The following is a 26,893-nucleotide window of genomic DNA, read 5'->3' as shown; positions in this document are numbered from 1 at the left end:
ACACAGTGAAGAATAGATTGCAGATGTTCGGCACATCTGCTTACTTGTCGGGAGATACGCTGTCCCGGGATCCGCTGCTCTTCTTCCACTGAAGTCTCCCCGATGTCTCCGTGCCCCTATGTCTCCGTGCCCCTATGTCTCCGTGCCCCTATGTCTCCGTGCCCCTATGTCTCCGTGCCCCTATGTCTCCGTGCCGCTCCCCGGTGTCTCTGTGCTGCTCCCCGGTGTCTCTGTGCTGCTCCCCGGTGTCTCTGTCCAGCTCACCGTGTTCTTCAATGTGTTCTTCACACATATATATTGTTCTTCACATACTATTTTGTTCGCACCGTTCCGCGCGTATCTTCCGACAAGTAAGCAGATGTGCCGAACATCTGTAATCTATTCTTCACTGTGTTCTTTACTGTGTTTTTCACTTAAATGATCCTGTGTTCACAGTGTTCACTGTTTTTATTCTATTCTTCATTGTTCTTCACTGTGTTTTTTTAATTAAATGCTCGATCTCGAGCAGGGGAAATACTCGTCCGAGCAACGAGCCGTTTCGAGTACCTTAATACTCGAACGAGCATCAAGCTCGGACGAGTATACTCGCTCATCTCTAATACTAAACTTACATAGAGGCTCTACAGTCTATAAATAATAGACTGTTTATTGATCTATTTGTGTTATTTGTGTCATAGCTACATTTATTTATGTATTTATTCTACATTGTATTACCCGAGTTCCCCACTTACCCCCGCTGGTTTACTCATTGATTTACATTAACCCCTTAGCGCTCCGCGCCGTAGCTGTACTGCGCAGCTTCCGACGATTAGCGCTCAGCGCAGTACAGCTACGGCGCAGAGCCGATGCCGGTTCAGCGCTGCATAGCAGCCGAACCGGCATCGTTAGCCGCGGGATTTCATCGGTAATTTACCGCTGACATCCCCGGCTAACACCCGCGGTCGGAGTAGGCTCCGATCGCGGGTGTTTAACCCGTTAAATGCCGCGGTCAACGCGACCGCGGCATTTAACTTGCCTTCTGGGGGTCTTTACCCCACGATCGCCCCCCCCCCCGCACCGTTTTCGGGGGGGGGGGCGATCGCTGTTTTGGCTCCTCTGGGGTCCGATCGGGACCCCAGAGAAGCCTGGAGGGTTTACCTTTAAGATGGCGTCTGTGACGTCATCTTAAAGGCAAAGTGTCAGCCTATGCATCTGCATAGGCTGGCACTGATAATACCCTGCAATACATTAGTATTGCAGAGTATTATCAAGAACAAGCAATCAGATGATTGCTTGTTCATATCCCATGGTGGATCATGTAAAAAATGTTCAAAATAATGTTTTTCAATAAAAAATTACTTTATAAATCACTAAAAATGCCCATAAGCCCCAAAACATATAAAGAAACATATAACGCTCAAAAAAGTCTAAATCATAACACAAACCCCACATATATAGTATCACCGCGTCCGTAACAATCCGTAGAATAAAACTAAATAACTATTGAACCCATATGATGAACGCAGTAAAAAAAAAACGTCAAAAACCCGCGAACAATTATGATTTTTACCTATTATATCCCACTAAAAATGCAATAAAAAGTGATCAACAAAACATATGTACTCCAGAATGATATTGTTGCAAAGAACAACATGTCCCGCAAAAAACAAGCCATCAACCAGCTGTGTAGCCAAAAAACGTAACAATGTTATGCCACTTGGAAGACAGCGATGCAAAAATGATAGATTTTTCCCCACATTAGGGTTTTATTTGGCAAATTTAGTAAAACATAAGAAAAAATATTCATGTCTGGTATCCCCGTAATCGTATCGACCCATAGAATAAAGATAACAGGATTATTAGGCTATACGGTGAACACGAAAAAAAAAAAAAGTAAAAAATCCAGTACAGAATTGATGCTTTTCTACTCATGACCTCAAAAAAAAGTTCCAAAATTTTCAACAATAGGTGATACGAACCCCAAAATGGTAACACTGGAAAAAGCATCTCGTCCCGCAAAAAAAATGCCGTCACATGGCCCCAATAACGGAAAAGCGAACATTTTATAGCCTTCAAAAGGGGGCAACCAGAAAACTAAAATCCTGGCAGCTGCAGCGCCCTCCTTCCCTTCTGCGCCTCGCTGTGCCCCCATAACACAAGTAATGGCCACATGTGGGGGGTCTCTGCACTCAGGGGAAATTGTAGAACAAATTTTATGGTGAGTTCTCTTTTTATCTTTTGGAAATGTGTAAATTTTAGGGCTAAATGAACGTATAACCGACAAAATTTGACCATTCTAAATTTCACCGCCATTTTGATTCAATTACTATGAAGATCTCAAGGGGTTAACAATCTTTGTAAATGCTGTTTCTGATAGTTTGTGGGGTGCAGATTTGAAAATGGGTTGGTTATATAGGGGGTTTTGTTGCTAAATATGTAAAATTTGATTTCAAACAGTATTTATCCCCAAAATAGTCAATTCCGAAAATACGGAAAATCGCTATTCGATTTGTAGGCCGCGTGACGTCAAAATAAATTATCCAAACATTTCAACAATTATGAAAATGAAAAGTAGACAAATGGGAAATGTTATTCTGCAAGTTATTTAGGTGGTAAATCGATCTGCCTGAAAACGCGGTGATTTTGAATTTCGAAAATGGCAAATTTTTCTAAAAATTCATCATTTTTTTCTTTTTTTTGTAAATAAACGCAAAACTTATCAGCCAAAATTTACCACTAAAATGAAGTACAACATGTGGGGAAAAAAACAATCTCAGAATCGCTTTGATAAGTAACAGTGTTCAAAAGTTATTACCACAGGAAGAGACACTGGTCAAATTTCAAAAAAAAGTTGCGAGCCTTAACCTGCAAACAGGCTGCGTCCTTAAGGGGTTAAGAGCATATAGGTTTCACTATTTACAATAGACAAACTGCTTCATGTACCATGTATTGAACTATGTATTGAACTATGTATTGAATTATGTATTGAATCATTTATTTACCTATTTATTCATTATTTTATTCATGTACAATCGATACATTAATTCACTCAATCATGTATTCAATTATGTATCAATATATGAATTTACGTGTTTTTAATTAGTTTTATGCATTCATCGAATTACTATTACCCAATTACCGTTTTTATTCATTTACGCTTGCATGGATTTCTTTTAAAACACTCTACTTTCTGCTTTCATATGACTTTTTATAGTACAATGACCAATATAGGTATACATCTATATATATGTACTTTTCTCCTTCCCAAAACCTTTTTCTTTATGTTCCCCCAGTATCTATCCACTTGATGAAGGAGTCATAGTAGACTCCGAAACGCGTTGTGTTCCAGAGATACAAAATAAAAATACCCCCTTTTTGGATTCATCTTGTGTATGTGACCTATCTGTGTCCGCCGAATTGTGACAAGTTCCCTTCCTACCCTACAGCAGTGGGTGGGTGAGGGCTCTTCCAGTGTTGAGGGATCACTGTCCTTGCTGCCGTGAGAAAGTGGTGAAGGCGGCCTTTTTTGATGGAGGAGATGGTGCCCGGCAACACAGAGAGAAGGGCGACCTGTGATTCTAAACACTTTTAAGGAGCGCGGTTAAAACAAAATCCTTGTTGTTTTGTGGAAGACACTTTATGGACAACCCACTTTCTGTAGTACACCTAAGGCAGAGAATAGGTTCACCTCTGACTAGGATACAAAAATAGATTGTGTGGAAGACTTCAGGAACTTTTACATTTTATATATTACATACTAATATATGCATATCTAGAATAAATCTAAAATTGTGGATGCTTGCATTCCTTGATACTTGCATTAATTGATTGCATTCATTGCTTGCATAGAGTATTCTGAGAAGTATAATGTTCTTCAAACACCTGTCCTGTCGGCCCGTCCGCCAGATGCCACTGCCAGCCTGTCTGAGACTGATCGCCTACCACGCATACCACGCTCCGCTCGTCCGATGCCATGCTCTGCTCTGTTCGCCCACTGCCACGCTGCAATCACTCCGCCTGATGCCACGCTCCTCTCCGCCTGCCCAATACCACACACCGCCCGTCCAATGTGCTGTGTATATTCTGTTTCTGTATGGTGTGTGCACGTGTGCTTTGAGTGTATATGGTGTGTGTGCGCTGTGAGTGTACGTATATGGTGTGTGTGCGCTGTGAGTGTATGTATATGCTGTGTGTATATGGTGTGTGCGCTGTGAGAATGTGTGCACTTGTAAGCGCTGTGAGTGTGTGTATGCTGTTAGTGTATGTATAAGGTGTGTGAGTATATCTATATGGTGAGTGTGTATGTATATGGTGAGTGTATGTGCTGTGTGAGTGTATATGCTGTTTGTGTACACTGTGAGTGTATATGTATGTATGTGTGTGCTCTGTGAGAATGTGTGCGCTTGTGTGTGCATACGCTGTGAGTGTATGTATATGGTGAGTGTATGTGCTATGTGAGTGTACAGTATATGCTGTTTGTGTACGCACTGAGAGTGTATATGGTGTGTGTGCACTGTGAGAATGTGTGCGCACTTGCTGTAAGTGTGTATATGGTGTGTGTGCATGTATAAGTTGTGTGTATGTGCTGTGTGAGTGTATGTGGTGTTTGTGTCTTATTATACACAAATATAAAACACACACTAAAAAAAACACCCTCCCTGGATCCATCCAGCGCTGTTATCTACCAACTGGTCTCTAATATCCCCTCCATCTACAAACTCTTGGAACGTTCGCTTTATTCTCAACTAACTTGTTATCTCATTCCTTTACCCCTACACTCTGGTTTCCGCACTCTGCACTCCACTGAAACTGCTATTTCTAAAGTCTCAAATGATCTCTTCACTGCTAAATTCAAAGGTGGCTATTCTATCCTCATTCTTCTGGATTTCTTGGCAGCATTTGACACTGTGGACCACTAACACACCTCCTCGGGATGCCTCACTCCATTGGACTAAAGGACCCTGTGTCCCCTGGTTTTCTCTCTCTCGCGCTCTCTCTCTCTCTATCTCCTTCTCTAGATGTCTCCCATCTCCTCTCCCCAGGGGCGTCACTTGGTCAAATGATCTGGGGCTCGTGCCCCGGATCTCCCTGGGTCAGCAGGACATTTATCCCACTGCCCGGGCATCCTCCCCTCTCTCATCACGATTCGTGTCCTCCGGACATAGATCATGATGAGAAGCTTCACAGTGCATAGTGTACACTGCTTCCTCTACAGGACCTGTGATGATGTCACGATCACATGACCTGCAGGGGGAAGCAGTGCACTGAGCTGCACGAGTGAGGTGAGAGGGAGAACATAGGAAGATCTGTATGGGCACATTACAGGGAGATCTGTGTGTGGGGACATTACTGGGGGACATTACAGGGAGATCTGTGTGTGGGGACATTACTGGGGGACATTACAGGGAGATCTGTGTGTGGGGACATTACTGGGGGACATTACAGGGGTGCTGTGTGTGGGGACATTACAGGGGGACTGTGTGTGGGGACATTACAGGGGGACTGTGTGTGGGGACATTACAGGGGGACTGTGTGTGGGGACATTACAGGGGGACTGTGTGTGGGGACATTACAGGGGGACTGTGTGTGGGGACATTACAGGGGGACTGTGTGTGGGGACATTACAGGGGGACTGTGTGTGGGGACATTACAGGGGGACTGTGTGTGGGGACATTACAGGGGGACTGTGTGTGGGGACATTACAGGGGGACTGTGTGTGGGGACATTACTGAGAGACATTACAGGAGGGCTGTGTGTGGGAGCATTACATGAGGGCTGTGTGTGGGGACATTACTGGGGGACATTACAGGGGGGCTGTGTGTGGGGACCTTACTGAGGGACATTACAGGGGTGCTGTGTGTGTGGACATTACAGGGGGGCTGTCTGTGGGGACATTACTGAGAGACATTACAGGAGGGCTGTGTGTGGGAGCATTACATGAGGGCTGTGTGTGGGGACATTACTGGGGGACATTACAGGGGGGCTGTGTGTGGGGACCTTACTGAGGGACATTACAGGGGGGCTGTGTGTGGGGACCTTACTGAGGGACATTACAGGGGTGCTGTGTGTGTGGACATTACAGGGGGGCTGTCTGTGGGGACATTACAGGGGGGCTGTGTGTGGGGATATTACTGGGGGACATTACAGGAGGGCTGTGTGTGGGGACATTACTGGGGGATGTGTTTGGGGACATTACTGGGGGACATTACAGGAGGGCTGTGTGTGGGGACATTACTGAGGGACATTACAGGGGGGCTGTGTGTGGGGACATTACTGAGGGACATTACAGGTGAGGGCTGTGTGTGGGGACATTACTGGAGGACATTACAGGGGGGCTGTCTGTGGGGACATTAATGTGGACATTACAGGGGGGCTGTGTGTGGGGACATTACTGAGGGACATTACAGGAGGGCTGTGTGGGGACATTACAGGGGTGCTGTGTGTGGGGACATTACTGAGGGACATTACAGGGGTGCTGTGTGTGGGGACATTACTGAGGGACATTACAGGGGTGCTGTATGTGGGGATATTACCTGGAGACATTACAGGAGTGCTGTGTGTGGGGACATTACAGGAGTGCTGTGTGTGGGGACATTACTGGGGGACATTACAGGGGTGCTGTGTGTGGGGACATTACTGGGGACATTACAAGGGGGCTGTGTGTGGGGATATTACTGGGGGATATTACTGGGGCTGTGTATGGGGACATTACTGAGGGACATTACAGGGGGGCTGTCTGTGGGGACATTACTGGGGGACATTACAGGTGAGGGCTGTGTGTGGGGACATTACTGAGGGACATTACAGGAGTGCTGTGTGTGGGGACATTACAGGAGTGCTGTGTGGGGGGACATTACTGAAGGACATTACTGGTGCTGTGTGTGGGGACATTACTGAGGGACATTACAGGTGAGGGCTGTGTGTGGGGACATTTCTGGGGGACATTACAAGGGGGGCTGTGTGGGGACATTACTGGGGGACATTACAGGGGTGCTGTGTATGGGGACATTACATGGGAACTGTGTGTGGGGACATTACAGGGGGGCTGTCTGTGGGGACATTACAGGGGGGCTGTCTGTGGGGACATAAATGGGGACATTGCAGGGGGGGCTGTGTGGGGGACATTACAGGGGGGCTGTGTGTGGGGACATTACTGGGGCTGTCTGTGGGGACATTACAGGAGGACATTACAGGAGGGCTGTGTGTGGGGACATTACCTGGAGACAATACAGGAGGGCTGTGTGTGGGGACATTACTGAGGGACACTACAGGAGTGCTGTGTGTGGGGACATTACAGGAATGCTGTGTGTGGGGACATTACTGAGGGACATTACTGGTGCTGTGTATGGGGACATTACTGAGGGACATTACAGGGGGCTGTGTGTGGGGACATTACAGGGGGGCTGTGTGTGGGGACATTACTGAGGGACATTACTGGTGCTGTGTGTGGGGACATTACTGAGGGACATTACAGGGGGGCTGTGTGTGGGGGAACATTACTGAGAAACATTACAGGGGGGCTGTGTGTGGGGACATTACAGGGGGGCTGTGTGTGGGGACATTACTGGGGGACATTACAGGGGGGCTGTGTGTGGGGACATTACTGGGGGCTGTATGTGGGGACATTAAAGGAGGGCTGTGTGTGGGGACATTACTGGGGGACATTACAGGGGTGCTGTGTGTGGGGACATTACTGAGGGACATTACAGGGGTGCTGTATGTGGGGACATTACTGGGGGACATTACTGGGGCTGTGTGTGGGGACATTACTGAGGGACATTAAAGGGGGTCTGTCTGTGGGGACATTACTGGGGGACATTACAGGTGAGGGCTGTGTGTGGGGACATTACTGAGGGACATTACAGGAGTGCTGTGTGTGGGGACATTACAGGAGTGCTGTGTGTGGGGACATTACTGAGGGACATTACAGGGGGCTGTGTGTGGGGACATTACTGAGGGACATTACTGGTGCTGTGTGTGGGGACATTACTGAGGGATATTACAGGTGAGGGCTGTGTGTGGGGACATTATTGGGGATCATTACAGGGGGGGCTGTGTGGGGACATTACTGGGGGACCTTACAGGGGGGCTGTCTGTGGGGACATAAATGGGGACATTGCAGGGGGGGGCTGTGTGGGGGACACATTACAGGGGGCTGTCTGTGGGGACATTACAGGAGGACATTACAGGAGGGCTGTGTGTGGGGACATTATCTGGAGACATTACAGGAGGGCTGTGTGTGGGGACATTACTGAGGGACATTACAGGAGTGCTGCGTGTGGGGACTTTACAGGAGTGCTGTGTGTGGGGACATTACTGGGGGACATTACAGGGGGGCTGTGTGTGGGGACATTACTGGGGGACATTACTGGGGCTGTGTGTGGGGACATTACTGGGGGACATTACTGGGGCTGTGTGTGGGGACATTACTGAGGGACATTAAAGGGGGTCTGTCTGTGGGGACATTACTGGGGGACATTACAGGTGAGGGCTGTGTGTGGGGACATTACTGAGGGACATTACAGGAGTGCTGTGTGTGGGGACATTACAGGAGTGCTGTGTGTGGGGACATTACAGGAGTGCTGTGTGTGGGGACATTACAGGAGTGCTGTGTGTGGGGACATTACTGAGGGACATTACAGGAGTGCTGTGTGTGGGGACATTACAGGAGTGCTGTGTGTGGGGACATTACAGGAGTGCTGTGTGTGGGGACATTACAGGAGTGCTGTGTGTGGGGACATTACTGAGGGACATTACAGGGGGCTGTGTGTGGGGACATTACTGAGGGACATTACTGGTGCTGTGTGTGGGGACATTACTGAGGGATATTACAGGTGAGGGCTGTGTGTGGGGACATTATTGGGGATCATTACAGGGGGGGCTGTGTGGGGACATTACTGGGGGACCTTACAGGGGGGCTGTCTGTGGGGACATAAATGGGGACATTGCAGGGGGGGCTGTGTGGGGGAGACATTACTGGGGGGATTTGTGGGGGACATTACTGGGGGACTGTGGGAACATTTCTTGGGGCATGTTCACACATGGCAGTAGGATGGGGCCTCAGTTTGCTCACACATGAGTTTCCAGTGATGGTTATGTGATGGATAACGACCACCTAGTGTCTTGTATTTGTTGAAATGCAAACGTGTGAGCGCAGCCTTGCAGTATTTTGGGAGAGTGTTAGGGCAGCAGTAGGATAACACTGTCAGGGTGTGTTCACATGATACAGTTACAATCAGTTTTGAGGTGGTTTTAGGTGCAGTTTTGTCAATTTAACAGGTGAAAGACCTGATCTGAATGGGTGAATTTGAAGGGCAAACCTGTTCCACAAATGTTGTTCACTTAAAATAACAAAACAGCACCTAAAACCACCTCAAAACTGATTGCGATGCATTTTTAATTGCAACATGTTAACGCGCCTTCGGAGAACCAAGATATTGGGACAATGAAGGACATGATGCCTAATAGTGAAGTGGACATGTCACCAGCAGTCACTGTATGTAACACGTAGGGATTTCTCCTGTGTTTCTGTAGCTGTATATACCCTCAATAATGTTATTATTGGCAGAACCAAATGTTAGGGAGGGTATGTACAGGAGTGGGCATTACTGAAAGTGTGATACACATGCATTGGGGCCCGTGCCCCGGATCTTTTACCACCCTAGCAACACCCCTGCCTCTCCCTCCTACTTTTAGGGTTCCACAGGGCTCAGTCCTAGGTCCTCTTCCCATTTCCCTGTATACCACTATATTTCTATTGGAAAACCATTAGCATCACTAATGCGCATAACATCACTTCTGCACATAACATCACATCCACTTTACTGCAAAACAGTAGAGATTGTCTCTCTGCCATTTCTAACATCATGACCACTTTCTACCTGAAACTTAATCTTTCTAAGACTGAACTTCTTATCTTTGCACCGTCTGCTAATCAACCTAACCCTGAAACCTCCATTTCTCTGGGGAGAATCATCATAACTCCAATTCAGCAGTGCACTGGCTGTCCATCACCTTCCTTATTCAATTCAAATTAATTACCTTCATCCATAAATTTCTGCACAGTTCTCCACCTCCCTACCTTTCTGTCCTCATCTCAGTCTATTGCCCAGCCTCTGCTCTTCAATTCTCCAGTGATTTATGATTACATTTTTCCTTTATTGGAACCTTCCACTCATGTCTCCAGGACTTCTCCCAAGCTGCACTTATTCTCTGAAATGCACTACCTCAATCTGTCAGGCAAATACCTAACTACCAAATTTTCAAAAACCCATCAAAACCAATATTTTCAGCTAGGCCTATTGTATTTGCTAGTGGCAGTAACTTTCATTTTTTTTTCTCTTAACCTCCTGTCTATGTAACCCTTCATCACTTGATACAATTAAACAGATTTCTCTGCTGTACCCTGGTTTCAGTGCATATGGATAGCGACTGGTTCATTCAGCATTATTTATATAACCCGAGAAACATGATTACTATAAAAGCCAAATTCTTTATCAATGCAGCTAAAATAATGCAATATAATAAAACATACTTTCCAGATAAAGACATTGATGCTCCACTAGGGGGGTTCTGGGAAAATATGCAGTTTTCTAGGATGAAATAAGGAAAACCATGCCTTAATTGCCAGTCTCTGTATGGAGAACTCTTTCTTCCCGACTCTAGTTACAAGCCACTCACTCAGCCAAACCAGTTCCCTACGCTGTACTGAGGAGACCCAATCAGGTCGAAGCATTGCTGTTTATAGTTGGGTCTCTGTTTCTTCTGGAATAGATACTGTATACCAGTTTGGTTTTAAATCCACATAAGGCCTCTTGTAGGTCATACTTGGGGTCAATGGAGCTGCTTCTCAAGGTAGCTATAAGAGGCATGGTTTTCCTTATCCCATCCTAGAAAACTTTGCATATTTTCCCAGAATCCCCCTAGACATAAACCTCAAGATTTATTGAGGTTTATGTCTACTGTTTCTTGGTGTTATTGTGTATATTTGGATAGCTCTACAATCTAATTTTGGATCTGTTTGTGTTTTAGAATTAATTCTTTATTTAATTATTTTATTAACTAAAGAATGGCTGGACCATCATACAAGTCACCTTCTGCGACACCCCATCCTCATAGATTGTAAGCTCTGATGAGCAGGGCCCTCACTCCAATAGTTTCATCTGAATATGTTATTACTCGGTAATCTCTTTTATTTTTATTTGTACTTTATGTTTCCAGCACTGCAGAATATTCTGGCACTATATAAATAAAGCTTTATTATTATTAAAATTGCAGTTGCAAATGCATTATCTTAATCCATTTTTTTAAATAACAGAATGTGTTTTTACCATTGGGACCTCATCCAGCTTCTCAAATTGTGGATCAGGCTTATTGCAGAACCGAACAACAGTCACCACAAAAGCAATGCAGAGAATAGATATGAATATACACAGAACAGCAACCAGCCCTGGATTTTCAGACAAGCCTTTGTAAGCCTGAGTGCCTAGAAGAAAAAAAAAATACAATAAATACACACATAAACCTTGATAATTACACATTTATGCCACTGGAATATGGTATGTCTTTCAGGAAAAAAAAAGATTCAGGTTACATACCAGATAGGTTCTTTAGGTTTGTTCTTAAAGGGGTATTCCCACTCCGGCAAATTAATGTTATTGTTTGTATGATGAAATAAATAATACAATTTTCCAATACACTTTCTGTATCAATTCATCACTGTTTTCTAGATCTCACCTCGCTGTCATTTTATAGAAAGCTTCTAGGTTTACTTCCAGTGGACAGAAATCTGACGATGGTCACACAGGTGCACGGTTGGTTAGTATCATAGAGAGTAATCAGAGCTGTGTGATATAACGAGCCGCGCACCTGTGTGACCATGGTCAGATTTCTGTCCACTGTTAATAAACAATGAAGCCTTCTACAGGATGACAGTAAGCAGAGATTTAGAAAACAATGAGGAATTTATTCAGAAAGTGTATTGGAACATTTCATTATGCAAACAATATCAGTTACTTGTTGTAATGGGAATAGCCTTTTAAGTTGAATTTGTATGTAAGTCTAGACCAGTGGTGGTGAACCTTTTAGAGACTGAGTGCCCAAATTGCAAACCAAAGTCAACACATCTATCACAAAGTGCCAACACGGGAATTTAGCCCAATATTGCCATCAATATCACTATACAAGGGCCAAATAATACTTGTACATGATGACCACCACCATTACAATAACATAAATACCACAATACTGATAATAAAGACTACTATACAAAGACAAATAATATCACTAACCTAGAGCAAACAGTGATTCATTTTACCATTATATAAGAATAAATAATACCGGAATACAGTGATAAATAATACCACTGATGAATATTACAGCCATTCATTCAGGGATAAATATTACCGCCATACATGTAGGGATTAAAATTACAGCTATACACACAGGGATAAATATTACTGTCATATATACAGGGAAACATATTACCACTATACACACAGGGATAAATATTACCGCCATATACACTCACCGGCCACTTTATTAGGTACACCATGCTAGTAACGGGTTGGACCCCCTTTTGCCTTCAGAACTGCCTCAATTCTTCGTGGAATAGATTCAACAAGGTGCTGGAAGCATTCCTCAGAGATTTTGGTCCATATTGACATGATGGCATCACACAGTTGCCGCAGATTTGTCGGCTGCACATCCATGATGCGAATCTCCCGTTCCACCACATCCCAAAGATGCTCTATTGGATTGAGATCTGGTGACTTTGGAGGCCATTTGAGTACAGTGAACTCATTGTCATGTTCAAGAAACCAGTCTGAGATGATTCCAGCTTTATGACATGGCGCATTATCCTGCTGAAAGTAGCCATCAGATGTTGGGTACATTGTGGTCATAAAGGGATGGACATGGTCAGCAACAATACTCAGGTAGGCTGTGGCGTTGCAACGATGCTCAATTGGTACAAAGGGGCCCAAAGAGTGCCAAGAAAATATTCCCCACACCATGACACCACCACCACCAGCCTGAACCGTTGATACAAGGCAGGATGGATCCATGCTTTCATGTTGTTGACGCCAAATTCTGACCCTACCATCCGAATGTCGCAGCAGAAATCGAGACTCATCAGACCAGGCAACGTTTTTCCAATCTTTTACTTTCCAATTTCGATGAGCTTGTGCAAATTGTAGCCTCAGTTTTCTGTTCTTAGCTGAAAGGAGTGGCACCCGGTGTGGTCTTCTGCCGCTGTAGCCCATCTGCCTCAAAGTTCGATGTACTGTGCGTTCAGAGATGCTCTTCTGCCTACCTTGGTTGTAACGGGTGGCGATTTGAGTCACTGTTGCCTTTCTATCAGCTCGAACCAGTCTGCCCATTCTCCTCTGACCTCTGGCATCAACAAGGCATTTCCGCCCACAGAACTGCCGCTCACTGAATGTTTTTTCTTTTTTGGACCATTCTCTGTAAACCCTAGAGATGGTTGTGCGTGAAAATCCCAGTAGATCAGCAGTTTCTGAAATACTCAGACCAGCCCTTCTGGCACCAACAACCATGCCACGTTCAAAGGCACTCAAATCACCTTTCTTCCCCATACTGATGCTCGGTTTGAACTGCAGTAGATTGTCTTGACCATGTCTACATGCCTAAATGCACTGAGTTGCCGCCATGTGATTGGCTGATTAGAAATTAAGTGTTAACGAGCAGTTGGACAGGTGTACCTAATAAAGTGGCCGGTGAGTGTATACAAGGATACATGTTATGGCCATATATACAGGGGTAAATATTACTGCCATACAGTGAATGATCTTCATCATCTGGAGTAATACACTCCCAGCTTTGCCAATACACACAACGGCTCTTGGAAATATTGGCGAGGCCAAGTATCAGAACCATGCTTACTGTCATTGTTTACTTTTAGCCACAATCACTGCCAAGTATAAAAGGGCCACTGGCTAATGGGTGATCTCTGCAGGATTGCCCAGGAAAGTGGTGGAGTGACTGTAGGTTTTTTAATTATTTTAAATGAAATTCTAAAACCAGTATGAATAAGCTTCCAGCAGCCAGTGTTGTTGTGGGCATAAATGCTGCACTCACATGGTGGTCTGCAGTAAAGGAAACTACAATTCCCAGCAGATCCATAGGTCCCTAAGGGCATGTTGGGAGTTGTAGATACACACAGGAAAAGAGGAATAGTAACTACATATGGAGTGTCAGTCCTCACCTTTATAATGCCCCTACCACTCTCTGTAGTCTTTGCGGAGGGTGGATGCCAGGGAACTTCTGTGTGTATAGCTGTAACGCTCCAGCCTGGGAGGCTGCTGCTAGTAGGATGAGGGGGCAGGGCACAGCACTGAGGCAGAGCGTGCACTTACCCCACTGCTGCTGGATGAAATCACTGTCAGTGCTGCTCTGGGAGCAGATATTCAGTGTCACAGGAGCAGCACCGATACGATACCTGTATTAATGTTTTGATGGGCAGGCATGCTGAGCAAGGAAGGAAGGTTCTGGAGGAAATCATGAAGAGCTGCCGTAAGTCCTCTCCCCTCTCTCTACTTGTTGTCATAAGCTGCTGTGTGTAGTAGCAGCAGAGAAAGTGTATAACTTTATGTGCTGCCACTTGTTTTGAGTTCATTGATGCCACAGGGCACCAGCATAGCTCCCAACCGTCCCGATTTTGCCGGGAAAGTCCCTTTTTTTTTACCTCTGCCCCGCGTCACGGGCAGCTGTCAGATTGTCACGGATTTTCCCCCCAGGTCCCGCATGTCCCCATAGTAAATACTTTGAAAGCCAGAATTCATAGTACAGAATGGCTTGTACAGACATCGGGCAGGGAATCCTTTTGAGAGAAGTGTCGGGTTAGCGGAGAGCAGGGACCACGTTATCAGCATCTGTCCATATATGGTCTCCAGGGCTTCCCCAGACACAAGCTCTGTATTTAGTTTAATTAAATAAAGTTTTGCCCAGGCTGAGATCCGAACCTGGGACCCTCTGCACTAAAAACAGGAGTCTTACCTAACTCAGCTATAAACCCAGTGATACTTATCAATGGATTTTTGGTAACTAAGAAGTGTTATCTGCCACTGTTACACTGTGACACAGACTTAATGCACTGATAGAGAGGGATCTTCTCAGAGATTATTATTGTAAATATTGAGACTATTATTATTATAAAAAAATGTATTTTTATTATTATGGAGACTATTATTAATAATAGTAAAAATAATAATAATCATCTCCATAATAATAATAATAATTAGAGATGAGCGAGCACTAAAATGCTCGGGTACTCGTTATTCGAGACGAACTTTTCCCGATGCTCGAGTGCTCGTTTCGAGTAACGAGCCCCATTGAAGTCAATGGGAGACTCGAGCATTTTTCAAGGGGACCAAGGCTCTGCACAGGGAAGCTTGGCCAAACACCTGGGAACCTCAGAAAAAGATGGAAACACCACGGAAATGGACAGGAAACAGCAGGGGCAGCATGCATGGATGCCTCTGAGGCTGCTTAATCGCACCATTATGCCAAAATTATGGGCAACAGCATGGCCATGACAGAGTGACCGAATGAGGCTAGATAGCATCTAAAACATCAAATAATTGACCCTGACACTATAGGCGACGGCATGCAGAGGCAGCGGCAGCAGCGGCAGGCTAGAGAGTGTCATGGCAACATACCCTAAATGGACTCAGGCTTCAAACCAATGGGTGGCAGAGAGGAACCAAAGGAGGTGAGCAAGAAGCGCTCAAATAATATCGGTACATGATAAAAGTTTGCCAGTATATTTTGTGGATTACACAGCAGGGTGGCGACAAAGTTAACATGGAAGCCATGAAAACAATCCAAAATTCTGCCTGACACAGCTCGTTTGATAAGGGGACCATGTATGGAGACAGTGAACTAGTAGTAGATTAAAGGTGCTGCAGTTAAAACTATGTTAGTTGGATCTTGGCATGGAGCTGGCGCTCCGCTGCCAGGCGAGCTTTCGCCAATCCAAGCCCCTGTCTCTAGGCTACTCCCCAAACAGCACTTCTAAGAACCTTTTGTATAAGATCAAGTGTAGTAGCGTTCTTATAAGTTTGGGATATGGCGGGTGAGGGAAATGTAAACATCTGCGCAAGAAGCGCTGAAATAATATCCGTAAATGAAAAAAGTTTTCCAGTATATTTTGTGGCTTACACAGCACGGTGGCGACAAAGTTAACAAGTTTGATGTGGAATGCCCTGTAATAGCTCTTGGGCGGTGTGCCTTTTATCACCTAGGCTCAGCAGTTTGAGCACCGCCTGCTGTCGCTTAGCGACGGCACTGCTGCTGTGCCTAGAGCTACCGACTGATGGCGCCATGCCCACGGATGGTAATTCGGAGGAGGAGGAGGTGGAGGAGGGGTGGGAGGAGGAGGAGGCATAGTAGGCCTGAAACACCTGGACCGAGGTAGGCCCCGCAATCCTCTGCGTCGGCAGTATATGACCAGCCCCAGGGTCAGACTCGGTCCCAGCCTCCACCAAGTGTAGTAGCGTTCTTATAAGTTTGGAATATGGCGGGTGAGGGGAATGTAAACAGATGCGCAAGAAGCGCTGAAATAATATCCGCAAATGGTAAAAGTTTGCCAGTATATTTTGAGGATTACACAGCAGGGTGGCGACAAAGTTAACAAGTTTGTTGTGGAAGCCATGAAAACAACCCAAAATTCTGCCTGACACAGCACGTTTGATAAGGCGGCCATGTATGGAGGCAGTGAACTAGTAGTAGATTAAAGGTGCTGCAGTTAAAACTATGTTAGTTGGTTTTTGGCATGGAGCTGAAGCTCCGCTGCCAGGCGAGCTTTCGCTAATCCAAGGCGCTGTCTCTAGGCTACTCCCCAAACAGCACTTCTAAGAACCTTTTGTATAAGATCAAGTGTAGTAGCGTTCTTATAAGTTTAGGATATGGCGGGTGAGGGGAATGTAAACAGATGCGCAAGAAGCGCTGAAATAATATCCGTAAATGGTAAAAGTTTGCCAGTGTATTTTGTGGATAACACAGCAGGGTGGCGACAAAGTTAACAACTTTGATGCGGAATCCATGAAAACAACCCAAATTTCGGCCTGACACACCTCGTTTGATAAAGGGACGATGTATGGAGGCAGCTATATGGACGACTTTTGGAGGTAGCAATGGAGACAACGTGTGGAGGCTGCTATGGAGACAATTCAATTTGGATAGTGCCTGTATGTGGCAGTCCAAAAAAGTTTTCAAACCAGAGGAGCAGGTAGGTGGCCCTCCAGAAAAATTTAATAGATTGAGTGCCTGTATGTGGCAGTCCAAAAAAGTTTTCAAACCAGAGGAGCAGGTAGGTGGCCCTCCAGAAAAATGGAATAGATTGAGTGCCTGTATGTGGCAGTCCAAAAAAGTTTTCAAACCAGAGGAGCAGGTAGGTGGCCCTCCAGAAAAATTGAATAGATTGAGTGCCTGTATGTGGCACTCCCAAAAATTGTTTAAAACAGAGGACCGGGTCGGTGGCCCTCCTGAAAAATTAAATGCATAAAGTACTATAGCTAGAGCCAGTGGGCCCTGTCAAAAAATAGCCAGTTTCCTCTGCTTTACTGTACAAAGAGGAGGAGAAGGAGGAAAATGAGGAGGAGGAGGAGTGGATAAATTATTCAGGTTGAGCTTCCTTCACCTGGTGGAGATTGGAAATTAGGAGAAATCCAGGCTTTATTCATCTTGATAAGCGTCAGCCTGTCAGCGCTGTCAGTCGACAGGCGTGTACGCTTATCGGTGATGATGCCACCAGCTGCACTAAAAACCTGCTCGGACAAGACGCTAGCGGCAGGGCAGGCAAGAACCTCCAAGGCGTACAGCGCCAGTTCGTGCCACATGTCCAGCTTTGAAACCCAGTAGTTGTAGGGAGCTGTGTGATCATTTAGGACGATGGTATGGTCAGCTACGTACTCCCTCACCATCTTTCTGTAAAGATCAGCCCTACTCTGCCGAGACTGGGGACAGGTGACAGTGTCCTGCTGGGGTGACATAAAGCTGGCAAAAGCCTTGTAAAGCGTACCCTTGCCAGTGCTGGACAAGCTGCCTGCTCGCCTACTCTCCCTCGCTACTTGTCCCGCAGAACTACGCACTCTGCCGCTAGCGCTGTCAGAAGGGAAATACTGTTTCAGCTTGTGCACCAGGGCCTGCTGGTATTCATGCATTCTCACACTCCTTTCCTCTCCAGGGATGAGAGTGGAAAGATTTTGCTTGTACCGTGGGTCCAGGAGAGTGAACACCCAGTAATCGGTGCTGGAATAAATTCTTTGAACGCGAGGGTCACGGGATAGGCAGCCTAGCATGAAATCTGCCATATGCGCCAGAGTACCAACGCGTAAGAATTCACTCCCCTCACTGGCCTGACTGTCCATTTCCTCCTCCTCCAACTCCTCTTCTTCTGCCCATACACGCTCAACAGTGAAGGACTCAACAATGGTCCCCTCTTGTGTCTCGCCAACATTCTCCTCCTCTTCCTCCTCATCCTCCTCCACCTCCACCTCCTCCGATATGCGCTGAGAAACAGACCTAAGGGTGCTTTGGCTATCAACAAGGGAATCTTCTTCCCCCGTCTCTTGTGAGGAGCGCAAAGCTTCCGACTTCATGCTGACCAGAGAGTTTTTCAACAGGCCAAGCAGCGGGATGGTGAGGCTGATGATGGCGGCATCGCCACTGACCATCTGTGTTGACTCCTCAAAGTTACTTAGCACCTGACAGATATCAGACATCCACGTCCACTCCTCATTGTAGACTTGAGGAACTGACTGACCTGACTACCAGTTCTGGTGGAAGTTGACATCTGGCAGTCTACAATCGCTCGGCGCTGCTGGTAAACTCTGGATAACATGGTCAGTGTTGAATTCCACCTCGTGGGCACGTCGCACAACAGTCGGTGAGCGGGCAGTTGGAGGCGGCGCTGCGCTGCCCTGAGAGTGGCAGCATCTGTGCTGGACTTCCTGAAATGCGCACAGATGCGGCGCACCTTGTGAGCAAATCAGACAGATTGGGGTATGTCTTGAGGAAACGCTGAACTATCAGATTTAACACATGGGCCAGGCATGGCACATGTGTCAGTCTGCCGAGTTGCAGAGCCGCCACCAGGTTACGGCCGTTGTCACACACAACCATGCCTGGCTTCAGGTTCAGCGGTGCCAGCCACAGATCAGTCTGCGCCGTGATGCCCTGTAATAGTTCTTGGGCGGTGTGCCTTTTATCGCCTAGGCTCAGCAGTTTGAGCACCGCCTGCTGTCGCTTAGCGACGGCACTGCTGCTGTGCCTAGAGCTACCGACTGATGGCGCCATGCCCACGGATGGTCTTTCGGTGGAGGAGGTGGAGGAGGGGTGGGAGGAGGAGGAGGCATAGTAGGCCTGAAACACCTGGACCGAGGTAGGCCCCGCAATCCTCGGCGTCGGCAGTATATGACCAGCCGCAGGGTCAGACTCGGTCCCAGCCTCCACCAAGTTAACCCAATGTGCCTTCAGCGATACATAGTGGCCCTGCCCGGCAGCACTCGTCCACGTGTCCGTGGTCAGGTGGACCTTGTCAGAAACGGCGTTGGTCAGGGCACGGATTATGTTGTCTGACACGTGCTGGTGCAGGGCTGGGACGGCACATCGGGAAAAGTAGTGGCGGCTGGGGACCGAATACCGAGGGGCGGCCGCCGCCATGAGGCTGCGAAAGGCCTCGGTCTCTACTAGCCTATAGGGCAGCATCTCCAGGCTTAGCAATCTGGAGATGTGCACATTAAGGGCTTGGGCGTGCGGGTGGGTTGCACTATATTTGCGTTTCCGCTCCAGCGTCTGGGGTATGGAGAGCTGAACGCTGGTGGATGCTGTGGAGGATCGTGGAGGCGACGATGGGGTTTTTGTGGCAGGGTCCTGGGCAGGGGGCTGACTATCAGCTGACACAGGGGAAGGAGCAGTGGTGTGCACGGCCGGAGGTGAACGCGCTTGTTGCCACTGAGTGGGGTGTTTAGCATTCATATGCCTGCGCATACTGGTGGTAGTTAAGCTATAAGTGGTGGAACCCCTGCTGATCCTGGTTTGGCAAATGTGGCACACCACAGTCCGTCGGTCATCCGGTGTTTCCTTAAAGAACCTCCAGACTTCTGAAAATCTAGCCCTCGCCGCAGGAGCCCTCGCCACGGGAGCTTCACTAGTTGACACATTTGGCGCTGATGCACCTCTCCGTCTGGCCCCACCACTGCCTCTTCCAACCTGTTCTGGTCGAGGACTCTCCTCAGTCTCAGAAGCACTGTGTTCACCCGGCCTCTCAACCCAGCTTGGATCTGTCACCTCATCATCCTCCGATCCCTCAGTCTGCTCCCCCCTCGGACTTCCTGCCCTGACAACAACTTCTCCACTGTCTGACAACCGTGTCTCCTCATCGTCGGACACCTCTTTACACACTTCTTCCAGTACGTCAACAAGTTCATCATCACCCATAGACTGCGACTGGTGGAAAACCTGGGCATCGGAAAATTGCTCATCAGCAACCGGACAAGTGGTTTGTGACTGTGGGAAGGGTCCAGAAAACAGTTCCTCAGAGTATGCCGGTTCAAATGGCAAATTTTGCTAGGAGGGGGCAGACTGGGGGGGAGGAGGCTGAGGTGCAGGAGCTGGAGGAGTGCCGATTTCGGTGACATGGGTGGACTGCGTGGAAGACTGACTGGTGGACAAATTGCTCGAAGCATTGTCGGCAATCCACGACATCACCTGTTCGCACTGTTCTGGCAACAACAGTGCTCTACCACGAGTCCCAGTAACTTCAGACATGAACCTAGGGAGTGTAGCTCTGCGGCGTTCCCCTGCTCCCTCATAAGCAGGTGGTGTCTCACCCCGCCCAGGACCACGGCCTCTGACCCCTGCAGTAGTTGGACGCCCACGTCCCCGCCCTCGTCCTCTACCCCTAGCCCTCGGGTTAAACATTTTGAAAATGAGAGTTATAACTTTAATTTTTTTTTAACTTTTTTTTGTGTTTTTTTTTTTTTGTGTGTTTTTTAGTTTTTAAAACCAAACGATGCTATCCTATTGCTATGGCTATTTTCTAGCCAAGTATTAAAGCACACTACTATGCCAGATGAGATGACGCTGAGTTATGAAAAAAATAAACGTAAAATAAAAAAGGAAATGGCAGACTGTGCCTAATTGAAATCCAACCCCGGGCCCTAATAAATTTTCCCACTTCGGTCTTTGCGATGGATATGTGCGTCACTAAGCGCAAAACACAGTGGTCGCAAGTCTCACTCCAAATTGCTCACAATTTGCTAGTAGATGCACTGCAGCAACTACAGCCACCAGCAGATCAACCAGAAATCAAATATATATAACGCTACTGTAGGCGTAAGTAAGCCGTTTGGATTCTCCTATGGCTATTTTCTAGCCAAGTATTAAAGCACACTACTATGCAAGATGAGATGACACTGAGTTATTAAAAAAATAAACGTAAAATAAAAAGAAACTGGCAGACTGTGCCTAATTGAAATCAAACCCCTGGTGTTTGAGGTGGATATGTGTGTCACTAAGAGCTAAACACAACGGTAGCAAGTCCCCCTGCTAATTCCTCACAATATGGTACTAGCTGCACTACTAGTGCCAGCAAGCCCAGCCACAAGCAAATAAAAAAAAAAAGTATAACGTTATTGTAGCCCTAAGAAGGGCTGTTGGGTTGTTGTAGAATCACTCCTGCCTAACAGTAAGCTAATAGAACACCCTAACGCTTTCCCTGACCAGCAGCAGCTCTCTCCCTAGCGGCATCCAGACAGAGAATGATCCGAGCAGCGCGGGCAGCGGCTAGTCTATCCCAGGGTCACCTGATCTGGCCAGCCAACCACTGCTATCGACGTGTAAGGGTACTACGTCATGCTGGGTGGAGTGCAGAGTCTCCTGGCTTGTGATTGGCTCTGTTTCTGGCCGCCAAAAAGCAAAACGGCGGGAGCTGCCATTTTCTCGAGCGGCCGAAATACGAGTATGTTCGCTCATCTCTAATAATAATAATAATCGTCGCAATAATTACAATAATCTCTGAGAAGATCCCTCCCTATATACCAAGGCATTAAATCTGTGTCACAGTGTAACAGTAGCAGTCACAGTTCTTAGTTACCAAAATTCCAATCCTTGATAAACACAGAAGTCATAGCTCAGTTGGTTGGGGTGTTGTGTCATTATTGTTCATGGACACTGCAGGTTCTAGGTTCAAATCCCAATGAGGATAATTTTTTTTTTAATTGAGATGATTTTTATTATTATAATATGGCTAAAATTTCGGGCATGGCCAGGGAGTGATTGGGGGCGTGGCTTAGGGGGATCGCCCATTTTTTCCCCTCTTTCCCTTTCACAAATGTTGGGAGGTATGCACCAGTACAATTAATTACAGTTAGCTTCTATGCAGCTCCGGCTGTGCTGTAGCAGCTCCTGCCTGGCCGGAGCTCTGATTATAAACTGAACCTGTGCAGGGGATGGGCGATGCGCGTGCCGACAGAGAGAGCTCTACGTGCCGTCGGTGGCACGCGTGCCGTAGGTGCCATAGGTTCGCCACCACTGGTCTAGACTATATATTTTATAAATGTATCTCATGACAAAATAATTTTTTGTCCCAGTGACAATTGGATTTTTCAAAATGTTGTGCTGTGATGGGATCAAGTATTATCAATAAACCTCATTACAGACACCTTACAGCTGATCATTGCAGCCTGGGACTATAGTAAAGCATCCAGAGAGCTTTAACAGAGGTCACAGTGGTCAGAGAGGTCTATCTGTAACTAGGGGTTGTCTATGAGTTAGTAGACCATCTGTAAATGAAAATTTTTGCTGAAAACACTCCATTAGTGAATCTGTTTAACCCATTAAGTATTTCTATACATAATATCTAAGTATTATTATGTATAGAATATTTATAATTGTAATATTTTGTACAAAGTGACACTTTTTGTTGGATGTGATGACGTTTTCATTGCTACCCTTATGGGGACTGTATGTGACCTTTTGGTCACTTTTTCTTAAAATTTTTACTTGTTGCAAAGAGGGAAAAAAGTGGTGACTCTGACATTTGGGTGTTATTTTCTGTTATGGGGTTCATCGAGAGAAATAACTGTTTTATATTTAGATAGATTGGACATTTTGAGACACAGTGATACTTAACATGTTTGATTTAATTTGTTTATTTTTATATCAGTTCTAAGTAAAGGGGAGTGATTTGAACTTTTAGGTTTTTATTATTTTTTTATGCAGTAAAACACCCAATATGTATGAATAGGGCTCCACCTGTGAGCCCTCTTCATGCACTCACTGCCGCATCAGACACTTCATGATTCCTCTAGTGCTGTGAGATGCTGTGTGCTTATATACACTTTCATTTAGCTTCTGAACATTCACTAGTAGCTTACACTTGAAAAGAGAGATGAGACAGATCAGAGATGATGAGATCCATGAGATGCATAATACACATGACCAGTGCCGGCCTTGAAACTTAAAGTGGCTCTGGAAACAACTGTAAAAGTGGCCACATTCTGTGGGTGGGATCAAAACAAGTAGGCGTGACCATGTGATGTGGGTGGATTTACTAAATTCCACACAAACTTTTGATAGGTGGTCTAAATAAACATGTACAGCGCAGAAAAATAGACTTATACAGCCACACTTGTAACAAAGCTTATTTTAAAAAAAAAAAAACTTAATATAGCCTTATATACAAAAAAAACTACTACAATACCATCTACTATAAACAAGAATGTAGCTACTATAATACTGCCCCTAAGTAAAATATATTAGAATACAAGCAGTATTGAATTTGTATGTAAGTCAGACCTGTATACTCAATAATTGTAACCCCTGGCAATTTTTTTTTTGGTCTCTAGGACTCTTGGGTTTTAAAAATGTTGGATTGTCATAAGAACCAGGATTAAGAATAAATCTTAATTACAAACACCTTTGATAACTGTTATAGCTGTTTATTTTAGCCTGGGACTAAAGTATAGTAAATTACTAAAATCCAGAGGTCCGTATGTAACTAGGGATCGTCTGTAAGTCGGGTGTTCTTAAGTAGGGGACCGCCTGTACTGCATTTTATATTCTTGTACACAGGGGGCAGTATTATAGTATATTCTTGTACATAACTATTATAATACTGCCCTTTATTTACAAGAATAGAATCACTATAATACTGCCCCCTATGTACAGGAATGTAACTACTACAATGACCTTTTATTTAAAAACTTGCATCAAAATATTACAATGAATTCCCAATAAAATCATAAAATAAAGAATGCAAGTAAAAAATAATTTCAAATGAATAATATAACAGACATCACACAATTGCTGACATATGGATGTTCCTCCAGTACATATTACTGGGGTTGGATGTCACGTCCTTCCTTTAGATGCTCCTCAGACTATCTATGATGTTACGTGTTACTGTTTTCAGGGTCAGGACTTCCTTACTGATGACCAGACAGAAGCGGGCAAACCACAGATGGTAGATGGTCACCACATTTATCACATACAGTGGTGGCCAAAAGTATTGGCACACCTGCAATTCTGTCAGATAATACTTGTTTTCTTCCAGAAAATGATTGTAATCACTAATTCTTTGGTATTAATATCTTCATTTATCTTGCTTGCAATGAAAAAACACAAAAGTGAATGGAAAAAAGTCAAATCATTGATCATTTTACACAAAACTCCAAAAATGGGCCAGACAAAAATATTGGCACCCTCAGCCTAATACTTGGTAGCACAACCTTTAGACAAAATAACTACGAACAACCTCTTCTGGTAACCATCAATGGGGCAGATTTACTTACCCGGCCCATTCACGATCCATTGGCGCGTTCTCTGCAGTGGATTCGGGTCTTCCGGCGATTCACTAACGCAGTTCCTCCGACGTCCACCAGGTGTCGCTGCTGCGCTGAAGTCTGCCGAGGCCCGCTGGAGTGCACGATCCTATACTTGGTGAAGGCAAGTGCGTGTCCTGCGACACTTTTTTTTTTAAATGCGGCGGTTTCTCCGTCCGGTTTTCATTCGGCCACGCTCCCCGATTTCTGTTGCGTGCATGCCGGCGCCGATACGCCACAATCTGATCGCGTGCGCCAAAAACCCGGGGCAATACAGGGAAAATCAGCACAAATCGGAAATATTCGGGTAACACGTCAGGAAAACGTGAATCGGGCCCTTAGTAAATGACCCCCAATGAGTTTCTTACAATGCTCTGCTGGAATTTTAGCCCATTCTTCTTTGGCAAACTGTTCCAGGTCCCTGAGATTTGAAGGGTGCATTCTCCAAACTGCCATTGTGAGATCTCTCCACAGGTGTTCTATGGGATTCAGGTCTGGACTTATTGCCCACTTTAGAAGTCTCCAGTGCTTTCTCTCAATCCATTTTTTAGTGCTTTTTGAAGTGTGTTTTGGGTCATTGTCCTGGTGGAAGACCCATGACCTCTGAGGGAGACCAAGCTTTCCCACACTGGGGCCTACATTATGCTGCAAAATTTGTTGGTAGTCTTCCGACTTCATACTGCCATGCACACAGTCAAGCAGTCCAGTGCCAGAGGTAGCAAAGTAACCCCAAAACATCAGGGAACCTCAGCCATGTTTGACTTTTTTTCCCCTGTAAACTCTATGTTGATGCCGTTTCCCAAAACACTCTACTTTTGTCTCATCTAACCGGAGAACATTTTCCCAACACGTTTTAGGCTTTCTCAGGTAAGTATTGGCAAACTCCAACCTGGCTTTTTTATGTTTCTTTGCAAGAAGCTGGGTCTTCCTTGGTATCCAACCACACAGTCCATTTTCATTCAGATGCTGACGGATAGTACGGGTTGACGCTGTTGTACACTCGGACTGCAGGGCAGCTTGAACTTGTTTGGATGTTAGTCTAGGTTCTTTATCCACCATCCGCACAATCTTGCGTTGAAATCTCTTGTCAATTTTTTTTTTCCTTCCACATCTAGGGAGGTTAGCCACAGTACCATGGGCTTTAAACTTCTTGATGACACTGCACACGGTAGACACAGGAACATTCAGGTCTTCTTTTCTCCATGCATGACACACAAGGATGCAGGACAAAGATTGAGTCAACTTTAATCCATTTCAACTTGCTGCAAGTGTGATTTAGTTATTGCCACTACCTGTTAGGTGCCACAGGTAAGTTACAAGTGCTGTTAATTACACAAATTAGAGAAGCATCACATGATTTTTCAAACAGTGCCAATACTTTTGCCAACCCCCTTCTTTTTGTGGTTTTCCATTGAAGACAAATTTAACAAAGATAATAATACCAAAGAATTTCTGATTGCAATCATTTTTTGGAAAAAAAAATAAGTATTATCTGACAGAATTGCAGGGGTGCCAATACTTTTGGCCACCACTGTACAGAGTACTCTTACTCTATCTGCCAATTTCTGGTTGGAAATGCTTATACAGCAGCTGTGTGTATGGCTGCCCCACTAGATGTGGTAAATGTAAGGACTGGGACACACAACCTCCCAAATTGACACACTGAAATGATACTCCAGCAGATGATGCTGCATGGGCTCCAGGTCCTGCTTGCACTCTTCCCTAGGACCGGATCTATCTGGCCCATTCCTGCATTTGAGGTTTGCTCTAACAAACATTTTCCCGTAAAATACCAGCCAGGTCACATCCATATTTGTATTTGGACACCAAACAGACCTCAGAAGATCATTTTATAGCTGCTTCCTGCAGAGCTGTCTAACATCCTCATATAAGATGTTACATCTAATGATCTTTCCAATGATGGACTCCTTACCAGGAAACGTTACACTTTACAGGGGCTGTCAAACTCTTAATAAGGCCCCCCGACCGACCACACAGACCCAAACTTCTGGATCTGGCTCTTAGACTGCACCAAAGCTTCACCTCTGAGCTCTTACAAAATGAAACCT

At 45.6% G+C, this 26,893-nt stretch overlaps 1 protein-coding gene across 1 annotated transcript in view; it reads right to left on the bottom strand.

Annotated features, from left to right (window-relative positions):
• Window positions 1-26,893, bottom strand: part of CIST1 (colon, intestine and stomach enriched 1) — an 81,539-nt gene that overhangs the window by 28,236 nt on the left and 26,410 nt on the right. The window contains exon 4 of the mRNA XM_072113909.1: window positions 11,310-11,464. Coding sequence (XP_071970010.1) covers window positions 11,310-11,464 — 155 coding nt within the window. The remainder of the gene's footprint in view (window positions 1-11,309; window positions 11,465-26,893) is intronic.

The sequence above is a fragment of the Engystomops pustulosus genome, chromosome 1, assembly GCF_040894005.1.
Source record: "Engystomops pustulosus chromosome 1, aEngPut4.maternal, whole genome shotgun sequence".
NCBI lineage: Eukaryota > Metazoa > Chordata > Amphibia > Anura > Leptodactylidae > Engystomops > Engystomops pustulosus.
Note: the sequence above shows the minus strand (reverse complement) of the source record. Positions and strands in the feature narration are given on the sequence as shown.